General features: G+C 37.8%; 1 protein-coding gene across 1 annotated transcript in view; it reads right to left on the reverse strand.

Moving 5' to 3' along the window:
• Positions 1-8011: 8011 nt before the first annotated feature.
• Positions 8012-15425, reverse strand: part of LOC124155846 (nose resistant to fluoxetine protein 6-like) — a 38706-nt gene continuing 31292 nt past the window's right edge. Inside the window, exons 10-14 of the mRNA XM_046529996.1 lie at positions 14514-14643; positions 12669-12858; positions 11764-11906; positions 11208-11307; positions 8012-8201 (exon numbers count right to left, since the gene is read on the reverse strand). Coding sequence (XP_046385952.1) covers positions 8164-8201; positions 11208-11307; positions 11764-11906; positions 12669-12858; positions 14514-14643 — 601 coding nt within the window. The 3' untranslated portion in view covers positions 8012-8163. The remainder of the gene's footprint in view (positions 8202-11207; positions 11308-11763; positions 11907-12668; positions 12859-14513; positions 14644-15425) is intronic.

Genomic DNA, 15425 nt, shown 5'->3' on the forward strand with positions numbered 1-15425 from the left:
TGGTTGAAAAAGCCAAGGGGATGTGAGATGATGGGGAGGTAAGTAGGGTCGATGCACCCAAGCTGACTAACTGCAGTGAAAGGTGGGCAAAGGGGTGAGAGGTAGGGGAGAGAGGGAAGAATACAATAGGACATTAACAGAGTACAAAATTTCACATGTTTGTGAGCATAAGCGGAGGTGGGGGTGGGTGACGGTTGTAGGAAAAGGAGAAGGGGAAAGGGAAACCACTATTGAGTGAAGGTATGGGGTTGATGGAAGAGGCAGAGGTTTAGGAGTAAGGAGCGGGAAGTATACAGAAAGTCATTAACAATATCACAATTGGATTTTACAGATTATAAAATTTCAACTTGCTCCAGAGACTCCAGCCTGAGGTGTTTATTTTCACAATGCAATATTTCCAAGGAAAAATCGCTGGTGTGGTTTTCTGTCTATCAGGCGTTTAGCGAAGTTGGAGTTGGCATTGTTATGTTTAAAACAAGCTACGTGCTCTTCAAGTCTTTCTCTGAATTTCCGGTCAACCAGTTCCTGGCCAGGTCTGGTTTGAGCCTCAAGAAACATCAGAGTTCATATTTGTTTATGGAGGTTGCAGGCATCACCCAAATCCACCAGAAGAACTTTATGGCGGGGGACCTGAAGAGAGCCCCTAAAATTTAGTCCGCATGTGTGGCGTAATGGCCTGTATACTCGGTTGATTCGTTTCCCATGATATAAATAATGTGTATAAATCATGCAATCAAAGCGAAATCACTTCATACGTTAGCGGAAACTACCAATTCAATCAGCATTCCAGCAAGATTAAGATTTTTTTAATGTCTTTCTCCCGATAAATATGAGTGTTATCACTCCATTTCAACTCCTTTTTTTCATATTCAACTGCTTTGATATTTACCATAGAGTTGTTGTCTCCTGTGTCACTAATTCATATCGTTGGTGTGACATCTCGATGAAAGGAACATATGTAATAGTATTAATTTTTTGATTTCGCTTGATGTATGGAATAATGGTAGTCACGCTCTTTAACTGTTTGTACCACGGGGTAACCAGTATTTTTACAGGCGATGTGCATGTATCCCGTGGTCTTCACTCGTGGATGTGAAAATGAAAGTCACTGTCACTAAGGGGACTGAATCATTGGAGAAACCATTCTTTGTGAGCATTTTGAAGATAACGTGTTTCTGCTGAACTTGTCTGCGTTCTTCTCCATAAAACCACAGGAACCTCGAAGATCTTGTGTGTTAATAGATCTGTCTTTGGTGAAGTCAAGACTCTTTTTCATTGTATGCTTCTCTGGTCTCGGGGGTCGTACATTCATTTTTATTGCGATTGGAAGAGAAAAACTACAGTTGTCGCTTGCAAAGGTAACCAAGCAGTTAAGGCGATTTATGATATTAATGAAGAGTTTTTTACCGTTAAAAAGATGCCATTCCATAAAAACAAATCCTAATTATTTAATAATCGTATATAAATGTCCCATGTGATAATTTATTTAGATTTTTATGTTTTTGTTATTTGTCAAGTATTTTATCTATCTGGAGTACAATTTTAATTAAGTGCTATTCATTGAGAGGATAAAATTTCAATTTTATGATATCTATATCTTTTAAGTTTCTAGTTTAAAATAAAATTATTTTCTTCATGTTTCTTGATCATAAATAGATATCACCTTCTATTACATTGTATTTTCGATTAATACATTTTCCGCACTTACCGAGCCCATTCATTATTTTCCACAGCTCAATAAATGGCATGAGGAAAAGGACCGTGAGGACCACGGATAGGGAGAGAACGGCTGCTATTTCATTTGGATCAATCTGGAACGGAAAGAAACGCATAGTCTCAATAAAACCATGTGGTATAGTCAAGTTATCTTATAAATTATTTAGTACTTGCTTACCGAAGGCGACGAGTGGACGCCGTCACAACAGATCTTGTATCTTAATAAGTCTTGTGGTTAAAAAAATTATATTTTTATTGTTCTTGTTTATTTAATTTGTTTTATTTTATCGTTATTTTTATTATCTGTCTGAGACATAATTTTTTGGGATAGAATTCTGGTCAAGTGCGATGGATCGACTTGGAATCGAAATTCTTGTATCACTGACGAGAAAGATGACAAGAAAATTAATATTGTATCTGTTTTTGAACTTTTCTACTCAAATATTGTCTGCATTATAAAAAAACGCGTCATACTTTTGTTCTTTTAAATTAAAAAGGGTGCTGATTGGAGCATATTCCGTAATACATTCAATAATTTATATTCGCATAAACAGTATTATATGTGTATTATTAAGCTTTTTCTCGGCATTTTGTGATCCGCAAGAGTTCACCCGAGTGAAGAGGTCGATGCTGGGGTTAATTTGGATAGGGTTCTCTGAAAAATGTTATCTCCTAAAAATTTTGGAAGTGCCCAATCTTGTTTCAATACGATCTTTATATTTTATTTGCTTCTGTTATTGAACTCATAAGGTAGAGTAACCACCTACCCCATCACCCAGACGGAGAATACATATCCATAAAATATGTGTGGCAACAATTACTTCCTTCCTACAACCTCCGTGCTTAGGAACAAATGCGTCTCTCATATATCCTTCGTTATGAGATCTCTCAATCTTTATTTCCATTAACTTTTCGCGTTCAAGAAATTATTTCGAGAGAGATGGGGTGCGATTAAATCGCTGAGGGGTAGATTTTGTAAAGGGGTCAATTTGGAAAAGGCAATATTTTCTCTCTCTCCTAAAAATTTCAGGAAGATCCATTCTTGTTTCAAAATGGTATTTACGTTTGCTTCGATTATGACATCATTAACTTAGGGTTTCCTATCACATTGCACTTCAAAGCATTCCTATAATGAGACGTAAATAAATAATCGCTAAATAATCTTCAAATATTTTAGGTACAACACTATAATTTAGCTACGCTACGATATTGAAAACGAATATTCTGGGGATTTCCTTATCTTTAGATTTTTTTCTATTCGAGTCCACCCAGAAATTAAATGATGGCTAAGTATATTAATCTATTTACTACGCATAAGTATCTCGAAATCCGTGTAAACAGATAATGGTGATACAAAATCAAGTGGGCCGTATTGCGAGCTTGTGATTTTGTTATGTGAACGTTATCTTAATCAAAATCTAATCTTACCCAGCACCCATGGCCTTCGAATATTGGACCTATTTCTTATGGATCACGAAGAAGAATGCAGCTTTATATAGGAGTTCTTATTTCATTTTTCACGTAATACGTGTAGTTTAACACATCGAAGTAGCGCAATTCGGTGTCTCATCTTGAAAGGTTCAACCCATGAAGCACTGGCAGAGAATTCAAATCCTGGAGATATGTGCTGAAATGACGCTGAAATAGCCTATTCTTGTAAAGCCCGGGTCATCACCGGCTCATTCCTGTTCCTGGCTTCTACAGAGCGATCGTATACCCATCTGTCGATTATTTCAAGTTTGTCGAGTTTCGTTCCCCGTGATTTTATATCTTTCTCCCATATCAAACCTGGGAAACTCTTCGAGTCAGTTTAGTTCTTATTCTCAAAAAGCAGTCAAGTAAAAAAAATGTATAACGTCTGTATTAATAAAAGCTGAAGAAGATGGGACAGCTTTTAAAAAATGGAGCAGGTAGCAGACTGGAAAATAATTACTTTCTCTGAGTCTCGAACCCTGTTCTTTTAAAACGAGAACGCGGTACCCCACACAGCTCATCGTTTCCAAAGTACGACCGCTGCGCGTCCTCTCACTGTGCGCGGATTTTCAGGACAGCCAGAGGACGACCGTATTCCGTCCTTGCCATCCGTCCGCACACTGTCCTATCTCGGACGTCCAGCGGACGTCCAACTAGTGTCCCATTTGTACGAAGGTTTTGATCAGTACACAGCAAATTCATATGCAGCGATAAAATTGTATCATATACGCCCGAGTTTCTTAAAAAACTCGTGAATTAACATATGACACAGTAGTATCCAGTTCGTATCTGGTTACTAAGACACTAAGCTTCGTATCCGGTGTGGGACTATTTTATTTCTCGGATGGTGCCATAACCACCTAGAAAGAAAGCCCGCGGAAGGATCGCAGGTGACGGCTGCGGTGCCGGCCGGTTGCTGTTGGATATCACGTTGTTAACGCTACGTCTCACCACATTTCAGGGATTTTTATGGTTAAGTTGGTGAAAATTAGAGTTTCTGTGAATAGTGAAGTTTCCGATATTCTTCAATTTCATCCAATGGACTTCAGAAACTTATCTGTGAGATATTTTTGTTAAAATACCTTTCACGTGTGTTGTGCCGGGCTGCGAAGGAAACTCCGGGACTAGACCCATGGTTCAAGTTTTTAGCTTTCCAATAGATCCTGAGTTGAAGAAGTGTATTTGGGCGATAAGAAAAGAAACTTTCATCCCTACGAAAAACACTAAGGTATAAACCCTTTCTCCCTGAAATTATTTGGATGTAATTTCAAGTTATAAGTGGCATCTGGATGTTGATGGACGACTCCAGGACTGAAAGTGGTGATTTAAATTATTGTAGCAGCAATTCATTTGAAAATTCTTGCATTTTAGTTGTCTTTTTAGTATTCTGTCGTTCGGTCAACGTGTGGTTGAAGGAGTGACTAGGAATAAGCAACCACGTTTATAGAATCGAATACTCCTTCTTAGCTTGCCCTTTGATGAGTTATGCGTCGGCTTTCATCATTTCAAATTATCTTATGCTATAGTTTTAAATATAAAATTAATGAAGTATACAATTATCTCCTATATTTATTAGCCTAGTTATTTGAATTCTCATGCAGAAATGCCATAAATTGTAAATGAAACTACCCAGTAATTTACAGGGTATTTTCGTATTTATTAATTTTAGGTGTGTCACTTTCAGAAAATAGTCTATGACCATAGACGAGAAGACGGGGAAGACAATTCATGTAGAATTGATTGTGCCCAGATTGGAGGAGGGTGCCATTACATCAGTTACCAAACTATCATCTAGAAGACATAGCAGTAGAAGTGACTTTTAGAACTATGGTGGATGTGGATTTGTTTTTAGTAAGTGAATGTTGTGATAGTGGACATTCATCGAAGAAACTATTGAAGATAGTTATGTATAATGGCTTCCGCCAGTACTCTTTTAAATAATTTTTGTTTGAAAGAGAATAAGAGTATTTGCTTCGCCAAATTACATGTGGGTTAGATGAGAAAAGTGCAGATATTACTAGGGCATACTGTGGACAAGTTTCACAATTTTAGCTTTATGATTTTGCATTCACGAATTTTAAAAGAAAAACACTAGTTGAGCAGTTACAGGATAACCCAAAAGCATTTTGGTCATATGTTAGGGAAGTTCAAGGTAAACGATCTACCGTATGTTCGCTGAGAAACGACAATGGAGATGTGTTGACAAGCAGTTACGATAAAGCCAATTTATTAAATTCCTACTTCAAGAGCGTGTTCACCGAGCCTTCCGAGAACTCACCCGAGACCGATGACAATCCCTGTATACATAAGATGCCAGCTATTGACATTAGTACGCTCGGAATAGATAATACATTGAAATCGCTCAGTCCAAATAAATCACCTGGTCCAGACGAAATCCCTTCTCGCGTATATAGAGAACTAGCCTCAGAAATTGCCTCCTACTTGCAGTTAATATTCAGTAAATCCATCAAGCAACACGAAGTACCTAATGACTGGAAAATCGCTAATGTAACGCCAATATTTAAAAGTGGAGACAAGGAACAGCCATCTAATTACAGGCCGATATCTTTAACGTCCATCTCATGCAAGGTCCTTGAACACATCGTAGTCAGCTCGGTAATGAAACACCTAGACGCGCAAAACTTATTAATGGCAACTCAACATGGATTCAGGAAAAGCAGATCGTGCGGAACTCAGTAAGCGCTTTTCGCCCACGATATTTTAGTCTCCGGGGAAGACAACATTCCAGTAGACGCGATTTTTCTTGATTTCAAAAAGGCATTTGATAAAGTACCCCACGGAAAGTTAATACAAAAACTGAAATCTTACGGTCTAGACGAAAATGTCATTTCCTGGATAAGAGAATTTTTGAGCGACCGCGTCCAAAGAGTAGTATTAGACGGTGCAGTCTCCAATGAGGTTAGAGTCACTTTTGGCGTTCCTCAGGGTAGTGTTATAGGCCCACTCCTATTCCTTCTTTATATAAACGACATTGGCGAAGTAGTACACAGTAAAGTACGATTATTTGCAGACGACGCTGTAGTTTACAGAGAAATCCGTTCCAGCAAAGATATAGATGAACTAACGAATGACCTTGCTACTATCCAAGCTTGGTGCGATGCTTGGCAGTTAGAATTAAATTTGAAAAAATGCGTCGTAATGAATTTCTGGAAGAAGAACAACTCCCTACGACGTAGCTATATAATTCTGGGTACCCAATTAGAGACTGTTGAATCCGTGAAATATCTAGGAGTTAGAATCAATAATGATTTATCGTGGAATAAACATATTCGAGAAATAACCGGTCAAGCTAATCGTAAAATGGGTTTTGTGAAAAGAATATTAGGAAAGTGCGACGACAAAGTGAGAGAAATTAGCTACTTTTCCCTCGTTAGACCACATTTGGAATACGCTGCCAGTGTTTGGGACCCTCATGAAAAAGACTTAATAACAGAGTTAGAACGCGTGCAAAGAAGAGCTGCCAGGTATGTGAAAGGTAGTTACGATAGTCTTGTTAGTGTAACTGGCCTCTTAAATAAACTCGAATGGGATTCTCTGTCGGACCGTAGATTGAAAAATAGACTAAACCTTTTAGATAAATTCAAGAGCAGTGTCTTTTCTAACGAAGTTAACCATATCTTACGGACGCCAACATACTACGGAAGATCAGATCATATAAATAAAATAAGAGAGATAGATAGTAGAACAGACACATTCCGAATGTCATTTTTTCCACGATCAATGAGAGATTATAACGGCAGCAATAGAACTCGTAAATAGATTGCATTACTTGAAGAGTAGCCTACTAACATATGTAAAAATTAATGCATGTTTCTTAATTCAATTATTATTTCTAACAGCATATAATAGTATAGTTTGTTAGTATACGGGACGTTTTTTGGACGGTGTGGTGTGCATGTGGCAGTCCAAATGCATACTGGTGATTGATCACCCCCTGCCAAACACCCTAGAGGTGGCTCGTAGGGTATTATGTAGATGTAGATGTAGATTTTGAGGCTTTAAGTATGGTAAGCCCAAGATTAATGAGGCTGTAGCTTCCTTGTCCTAAATGTTATCACCCTTTTATCTACATGAGACGATGCCCTAGAACAATGCCATAATTATATCATTCATCTTTACAGGAGCAGTGCACGAGAGGATGCCTGCCGCTGGAAAATATGTGGAGGTGACTTAGAAATGAGATTATGCACGCCAAGAAGCGCTTGCAGCGTAAGAAGAAAAATAAGTAATATTTAATTTCTTGTGTTAGGTTCTTGCACCAAAGAAATCTAATAAATATTGTACATTAAATTTATGCCTTATTTATTTAAATTCTTGACCGGACCTAGTATTAATTGGTAACGAACAAAATTCAGTCCTAACGTAAATGTGTCCTTTGAGTGTCCTGAAGGTGCCACGAGCGGACACTTTCAGGACGTCCTTTTTTACTGACATGCGGACGTGCAGCGGACATTCTTTGGCATAAATTCGGACGGCCTACGGACGTCCGTAGGCCACTTGGCGGACAGTCGCCGGACGCCCTAAAGTTGTTCGTGTGCTGTGTGGGACGTTACCACTAGGCAAAATCGGACTTGAAGCAATGGTCGAAAATTTTTAATTAAATTCAACGTGACCGTAGTTTTAATGTTTTAAATGTATTTTCTCTCTCAACCCCGGGCGTATATGGACAAAACCCTTCTACAGTATCCCTATCTAAGTAAGTGTCTACTTTTGAATAAAAAAGGTTTCACCTTCTTTCTTGGCATCACTTACGCTAAGTCTTCTTGTGAGAGGTAAACCTTATAGAATTAAAAGAGCTTTCTATTTCACATTTATTTATTGGTAATTAATGAAATATCGTAAAAAATGACAGGATAAATAATACTTATGGACTAAGCAAATTCTGCATATTATTTATGAGAACATTTCGATCAAAGTAGAGTACAGAGGTTATCGTCTTCTTATACATGTATCTCACTCCTTTTTGGGATCCTCAATGGGTTGCTTTTTCGCTGAAAAGAAAGAAATAAATAAAATGAGACACGATTAAAAGAAAAAATGTATTTTCTTTTAGCATTTTCTTACGTACGCATACGTAACTTTGATGTTTATGTACTTTCCTACCCCTCGGAAATTGAAATCTACCTTTCGGTCAAAGAATAGGTAAAATTGAATTTTTAAAAGCTATTTGTAATGCAAAGATATTGTTCTTTCTACAAAAATAAAGAATCAAGTGCACCAATCAAATATTTTTCCCTTTGACGAGATGAACAAGACGACCGTTTCGCCGTTCTCATAGTTTTTCGCGTGTTATTCTTCTCTCGTTCGATCTTAAAAGCGAAACGCTTACGTTTAAACACTTCATAAATGATTTTATGCTGCAGTCGAATTAACAAGGAATAAAACTATATTTTACACCATCATACGGAGCTTCAACAGAAGTTCATACAAATGCTTAAATTTCAGCGTTCAACCTTTTTTTCGCCGATAGTAGTCAGGCGTGATAGTGTTACTTCCCTTCAAACCGATGAGCGTTTTATCGGCAATAATCTATCACTCATAATGAAAGAATGACTTGCAATTTTCCACAATAATAAATTTACTTCGACTCGAGTTTCGATGTTACATCATTTTCAAGGTACAACTGTGAGAGGAGAAATGGGATGGAAAGTCCTCAAGGAGGTGGCTGGAATGGGTAGAAGTGGAAAGCGTGGGGGGGGGGGGGGAGGGAGGGGAGAGTGGAAAAACCGGAGGGGGTATAAAGGTTGGAAATTAAAGGGTTTTTTTCCCAGGGTTAACAAAATTTGGGCATAGAGGCGAAAGCATTTGAATACACGTGGCGGTCTTCTTATCATCGGGTGTTGTTTCCGAGGGCCATCGGTGAATGGTGTGGAAGGGGGAAGACGTCTTCTGTGCCCGTAGGCTGCCTTACGGATTAGTAGGGCCCTCGAGGCCGCGTTCATCTGAGGTTGGGTAGGTGGGGAGCGGGGGGTCATCGAGTGGGCGACAGGAGGGGGGGGAGAAGGGATTGTAAACCCTTCTGGGAAACGCACTATTGGAACTCAATGGAAACCAAGGGCGATTTTGAAAGGTATAGGTGGTCGTTGAGAAGGGAAACCTGGGAATTTTTACGTTGGTGGATCTCTAATTGTTCCAAGGCGTCTAATTTCTTCCCTTTGGTGTGTTTATGGAGAACTTTAGTTGTGAAGTTTGGATTGTGGCCGCTCTCAATGATGTGTTTGGCCAGCATCGAAGTTGAATTACTTTGGGCGATGCACTTCCTATGTTCATTGAATCTCGTGTTGAAATCTCTTCCTGTCTGACCTATATATTGTGTATGGCACTCGCAACACTTGATCTCATATACACCACTTAGTTTTTCACTTTCAGAACGCGGCCTCGAGGGCCCTACTTTACCTTTTTACCTCCTCCGGTTTTTCCACTCTCCCCTCCCTCCCCCCCCACCCCCACGCTTTCCACTTCTACCCATTCCAGCCACCTCCTTGAGGATTTTCCATCCCATTTCTCCTCTCTCAGTTGTACCTTGAAAATGGTTTAGTAACATCGAAACTCGTGTCGAAGTAAATTTATTATTGTGGAAAATTGCAAGTCATTGTTTCATTATGAATCAATTCCACTCCATCTCGCTTGATTCCTCGAATTTTATAAATCTATCACTCGCTGAACCCAAGAGCATCCATTACAAATCTTTGCTTGTCACTCGGCTTCTCCGGTACCCAGCAGCAACCAATATCCCGACAACATCCAGACAACATTGTTGGCTTTAACGTATGAAATCCGTTCAATACGCACGTTATTCAAATTATCGATTTATGGATATCTGTCAAATATCCAAAGTACCCGCCAACAACGTTGCAGCGATGTCCAACAGCGGACATGGAGGTCCATATTTCGACATCTCTAAGATATCTTCACAACATCTAATGAGTAGATGATAGGAGTGCTTATTATGGTTTTTGGTAATCCCCAGACATACAATCAAAACATTTGTGCTCTTCAATTCTATGAAGGACATATGCTACCTGTAGAGACAGTTTGGAATAAGAATTTTTTAGTATCTCGGATGTCACAATTTGGATATATATTCAACGATATTTTTACAACTCATCTCGAAAGTTACAAATAGGATGTACATGTAACTTTGTTAAAATATTCATCGTGTAATAGCAGCGTGTTTTGGATATGTATCGACCTCATTTAGATGTCCCATGGACATCGTCTGCTGCTTGGGGAGAGTAACTGCGGCGGGTAAATGAGCGGTGCGAGACGGTCAAATCATGCTCGGAACTCAGTCAAATAATCCGCCAACTCACTCATTCCTAAGCACTGGTGCCATTTTCCAGCTGTCCTCAGACACATTTTTTTTTATAACGTTCAAAAAATCTCTAATTTTTATCGCATATCGAACGTACGACTGGCGGGGATATGATGCCAATAGTCACTTGCGTTTTCTAGTTGCAAAAGTAAGTAAAAATTGCAGTCAGAACGGTCAGTTTTCGGTACGCCCCCCCCCCCACCCCGCTCTCAGGTCTGGGGAGAGAAAGAGACTCGGGGAAAATGTTGCGGAATAGCGAACCTTCCGAGGGTGGTCCTCATCCAACTCAGGACTTACTGAGACATGGCCCCAGATTACGCACTCCAACCAGTATTTTTATGTTTAAGTATCGGCAATTTTGTACTCAGTTCTTTAAAGCCAACTTTTACCAATACTTTGTGCCACCACCATCATCGTGCATGTGCAATGACCAAGGTGGAAATACATCCTGAAGAGTTTGTGAAAAAGTATGCAAAAACCAGGATTTTTTCTTGTAAGTGATGGCTATAACAGATTTAGAATGTTAGTGCTTGCGTGTAAAAATCGAAATTCATATTTTTAGAGATAATTACTTTATCCGGCATCAAATGTATGCGTAATTACACGAAATAGGGTTTTTATTTTTATGAATTAATGTGTCTTATTTACGTATGAGAAAATACAGTTCTATAATAAAACTTACGTTCTGCGAAAATATTCCATATGTTTCCAATTGGTATCAAGTAGATCAACGTTAACCAGATGGATGCTAACGTGGTAATGACGAAAACGTTGAGGTCGAACTGAAATATGAAGTTGATTGATGTCATTTCATTTGTAATTATGAATAAAAATAAAGGAATTTCATCAAGATTTAGCATTATGCCTTGAATATAATCAGTCGTTTTTTAGCGTATAAATGTTTTAACAAAACAGTTATTGCCACACTGAATATTATGATCGCACAAATGATTTTTTGTCGGATGGAAATGGAAATACAGATGAATGGAAAAACGCTTTAAGTATGCCTACAAATTTGATATTTTACCTGAATACAGCTTAATTCTTTAGATGATGTGCATGATGTGAGTAGAATAAATTATTACAACATTCAAGCATGTACATTTGCACTCATAGACTCACAAATCTTCATTTCAAGTGTCGCAGAAGGCTCTCATTCCAAAAAACTTCATACATAAAAACATTCTACTGATATGTGTACAATTTTTCGTTTGTTTATGGGCAAGAGTCCTGCTTACCAGTGAGACTATTGATATGTAGACTGGATCAGTGCTTAGCATTCCGTTGATCAACATTATCGGCATTTGTATCATGTAAAATGCGAAGGAAAGACGGCTGGAGATGATGAAGCCTTTCCATGACAGCATCCTATCGAAGAATTCTACCAAAAAAGAAAATGTAAATCTTAAAGAATCATGAAAAAGGGTTTAAATAAATTGATTACAAATAAATATATAGACAAATTAATATGGTTTTTACTTCCGTTTTTTGCAGTATAATGCCATAAGTACTGATTATTGTTTTGACTTAAGTGATTTCTTCATTATTAGCATTGGTGGTTTTTTTACATCGAGTATCGGTTTAGTCTGGTGGATAAATGTATTATTAGTCTGTGTTTTTTTAATGCCAATTCAAATTTATTCGTTAGTTATGCGTAAGGTATAAATATTGGTGAGGATAAATGCTTTTCTTTGATTGTTTATTTTCATCGTTTATATTAAACCTATTTCTTCGTCATGACCTTAATTTATACAGAAATTAATTATTTATATTGAATTTCTTTTAATTAATCCAAATTGATGGTAACCATGCTATTTTTCTAAGCTATTTACGATCGATAAACAAAACGCAAATAAGCTATGTCTTTTCTTTTTCATTTATTTAATGTTTTTATATTTTTATTTTATTATTGTAAAGTACATCATCGTAAAAATTGTTATTATTATTAATTTTTTAAATTTTAAAATTAATTTAACTAATTTTAAGTTAATCACTGTACATAGCCCAAATGAAGATAAAATACAATATCGAAAATTCGGCAAATATTTATCATTTCATTTCACTGACCTACACTCCAAGAAATAATTAATTCTTATCATTTATATTTTAATCGGTAGTTATTTACACTTATAGCTCGACAAACCTGCTTGGCCGTTTGCGCAGGCGAATATGAACCAGCTTATCGAGAAACTCCAAAGTATTGGTTGAAATACTCCGAAGAGGGCGTGCTCAAATTGGTCGAATACGTAACCCGGATAGGAAACGTTAGACATATGTAAGAAAGAGTAATGAGCCCCGTACACGGCGAATATTCCGCCCAGGAAAAATCGACCCTGAAATAAAAAAAATGTGTTAGGTATTCTGCTAAATTTTTATCTTAATATGAGTAGTACCGTAGAGTAGGTATTGAGAAAATAAAAAATTGGTAACTCCTTTCGTATTCAACCAATGATACATTTATAGTTTACACCAAATTTCATTCACAGCATTTAGTAGACCTACGTCGTAAGACACGAGAGTTAGCAGACGATTGATTTTTACCTTTTGAAATAATTATAATATCGTGAAACTAATTTGAGAACAAATATAATATCACCAGTATGGAAAAAATGTACAATAAGCGTTTCCTGCAATTTTCAAACTAATAGTAAGTACAGTCTGTTGGCAACTGGAATAGGAATATAAACTCGGAAGAGCAAAGTTACCCACTGGCTTTTAGAACCAATAGTGAAGTCTTGAATATTACTTCAAGTCAGTGGCGTAGAATATGCTTCTGGGTGAATGGGGGGCGACACCCCCCTTTGGCAATTAGGGATCCGGGAAATTTTGGAAAAATGACATGCCTGGAAATACATTTTACATCATTTTGGCAACTTAAAATTTTGGTTTCACTCATAATTCCAGAAATAATATATAACTTTAAGAAGATGCAGTACTTATGAGTCCAAACTAGATGATATTTTAAAATTTTTTTAAATTTCACCGAGGCTTTGGGGAGGGGGATCTATACCTACGTCCCCCATACTTACGCCACTGCTTCAAGTGATTCTTTTCATTTTTCTCGTGCCAATTGTGAACAACCTGACCTCAGCTTTTCATTCAGCCTCGAAGTCACTCTGCTTGGAATTTTGACTCCGCTGATATAGTCGCTATACCTCACCTATACTCCGCCTACTTATTGTCAGCTATACTCCGCCGCCAGACAGTGGTCACCCCACTTAATTCTTAACTGATTAGCTTGCACAGCTCTAAAATACTCTAGGAATAGGTATTATGCCATTTTTCTGAACTGATGGCGGCTGACCTTGAGCGCGCTCGAAACCCACCCACTCTTCAAGCCAATCACAGGAAAGCGATAGTAGAAAGTGTGTAGGATCCCGCAGTCTCCCTCTGAACTCCGTGCAGTGCAGATCGCTCTTGAGCTAGCAGTGTTGCCAAATCGAATTGCTCAGCGTTCGTCCGAGAATCTTCCGCCGCCCCCGAAAGTACCGTTATTCTCAAGGCTGGCAACGCCGGTCGGCCGGATGGAGGGGAGCGGAGCGGAAAAGGGAAGGGGATGGAGGGGAAGGGAGAGGTGGAAGGGGCAGCGGTTCTGATTGGCTACTTGCTATTTTCCACCCAGCCGCCATCAGTTCAGAAAAATGGTATAATATCCTTAGTATCGCACTACTGTGACATTCAATTTAACTTAGATGAGGATAATTTGTCCGATACTGTGGTTGCACCGTGTTGTTTGCAACAATCATTATAAGTTTAACCGTGTACAACTGACAATTTCTTCTGTGGACGGAAAAAATACAACTTCTAAGAATCTTGGCTAGCCATAGTATCACCATTAAGTATACCGCTGGCGATATAAGGCGGAAATGTGCCGATATCTCGTGAGTACCAAAAAAAGTATCAAGAGAAAAAGTTTGAAATATTGATTATAAGCATTCAATAAAAAAACCAAACCCTAAAATAACAAAAAAATTCCATCTTTTCTTACCGATCGGAGTTTGAAGTTTTTCTCTCGCACCCTTAATATGTATCCAAGGCCAACCCCAAAAATGTATGGAATTAAGCGGTGAATAAAATTAAGATAAAATTCATCTGCCGAGGCTAGCATTTGTGTTAACCTGTAAATACAGAATAGAAATGTTGGAAAATGAACATACAATGAATAATATAAGGATTAAAATATGCTTGCTCTACGTGGGACAGTGGCATTCATACGAATAATGAAGACTTGAAGATATTTTCTGATGTAATTTTGTTTTACTTGAGGGGAATTCTGCTGTGAAATACGTATACATAGATGTTGATAATTACTGATATAACAATCGGTGAACGTTGAAATGGTGCCTAACTTAATTCTGTGCGTATTCGGGAAATGCTTATGTATTGGAACAAATTTCAATGGCACTCAATCACAAGTTCCGTTGGGGATCCAAGTATTGGCTGCATCTCATGTGAAAAAGTTTTAATCTCAGTAAATATATTCCGAATTAATGCGAAAAACCAATAAAACTTTAGTGTATTTAGTTCTCAGTGAAAATACAGAATTTAAACTGATTTTCTCCTATCGGATGCAATTGAAGTCATCGTAATTGAGTTATGACCAGTGAGTACTTATGTTCTCACCGGACAATCGAGTCATTCTTGGCATTGTTAATGTCATCACGGATTTAAATAGCAAACCAAGGAATGTGAATAATAAGGACTAAAGAATTATTTCAGGATGGTAAATCTATGTTTTTGTTTAGTGATAATTTCCTCCCATATTTTTTTGGCAAAAATTGGCCTTATAATATCCAAAAATTTTAAAGCCAGTATCAAATAAGTATATTATGATAAGAGTAATGCTTCAGAAAAATTTAGGAGTTTTGGTCGTTGGTAATATTAAAAAAGACATTGAATT

The sequence above is a fragment of the Ischnura elegans genome, chromosome 3 (assembly GCF_921293095.1).
Source record: "Ischnura elegans chromosome 3, ioIscEleg1.1, whole genome shotgun sequence".
In the NCBI taxonomy this organism is placed as follows: Eukaryota; Metazoa; Arthropoda; class Insecta; order Odonata; family Coenagrionidae; genus Ischnura; species Ischnura elegans.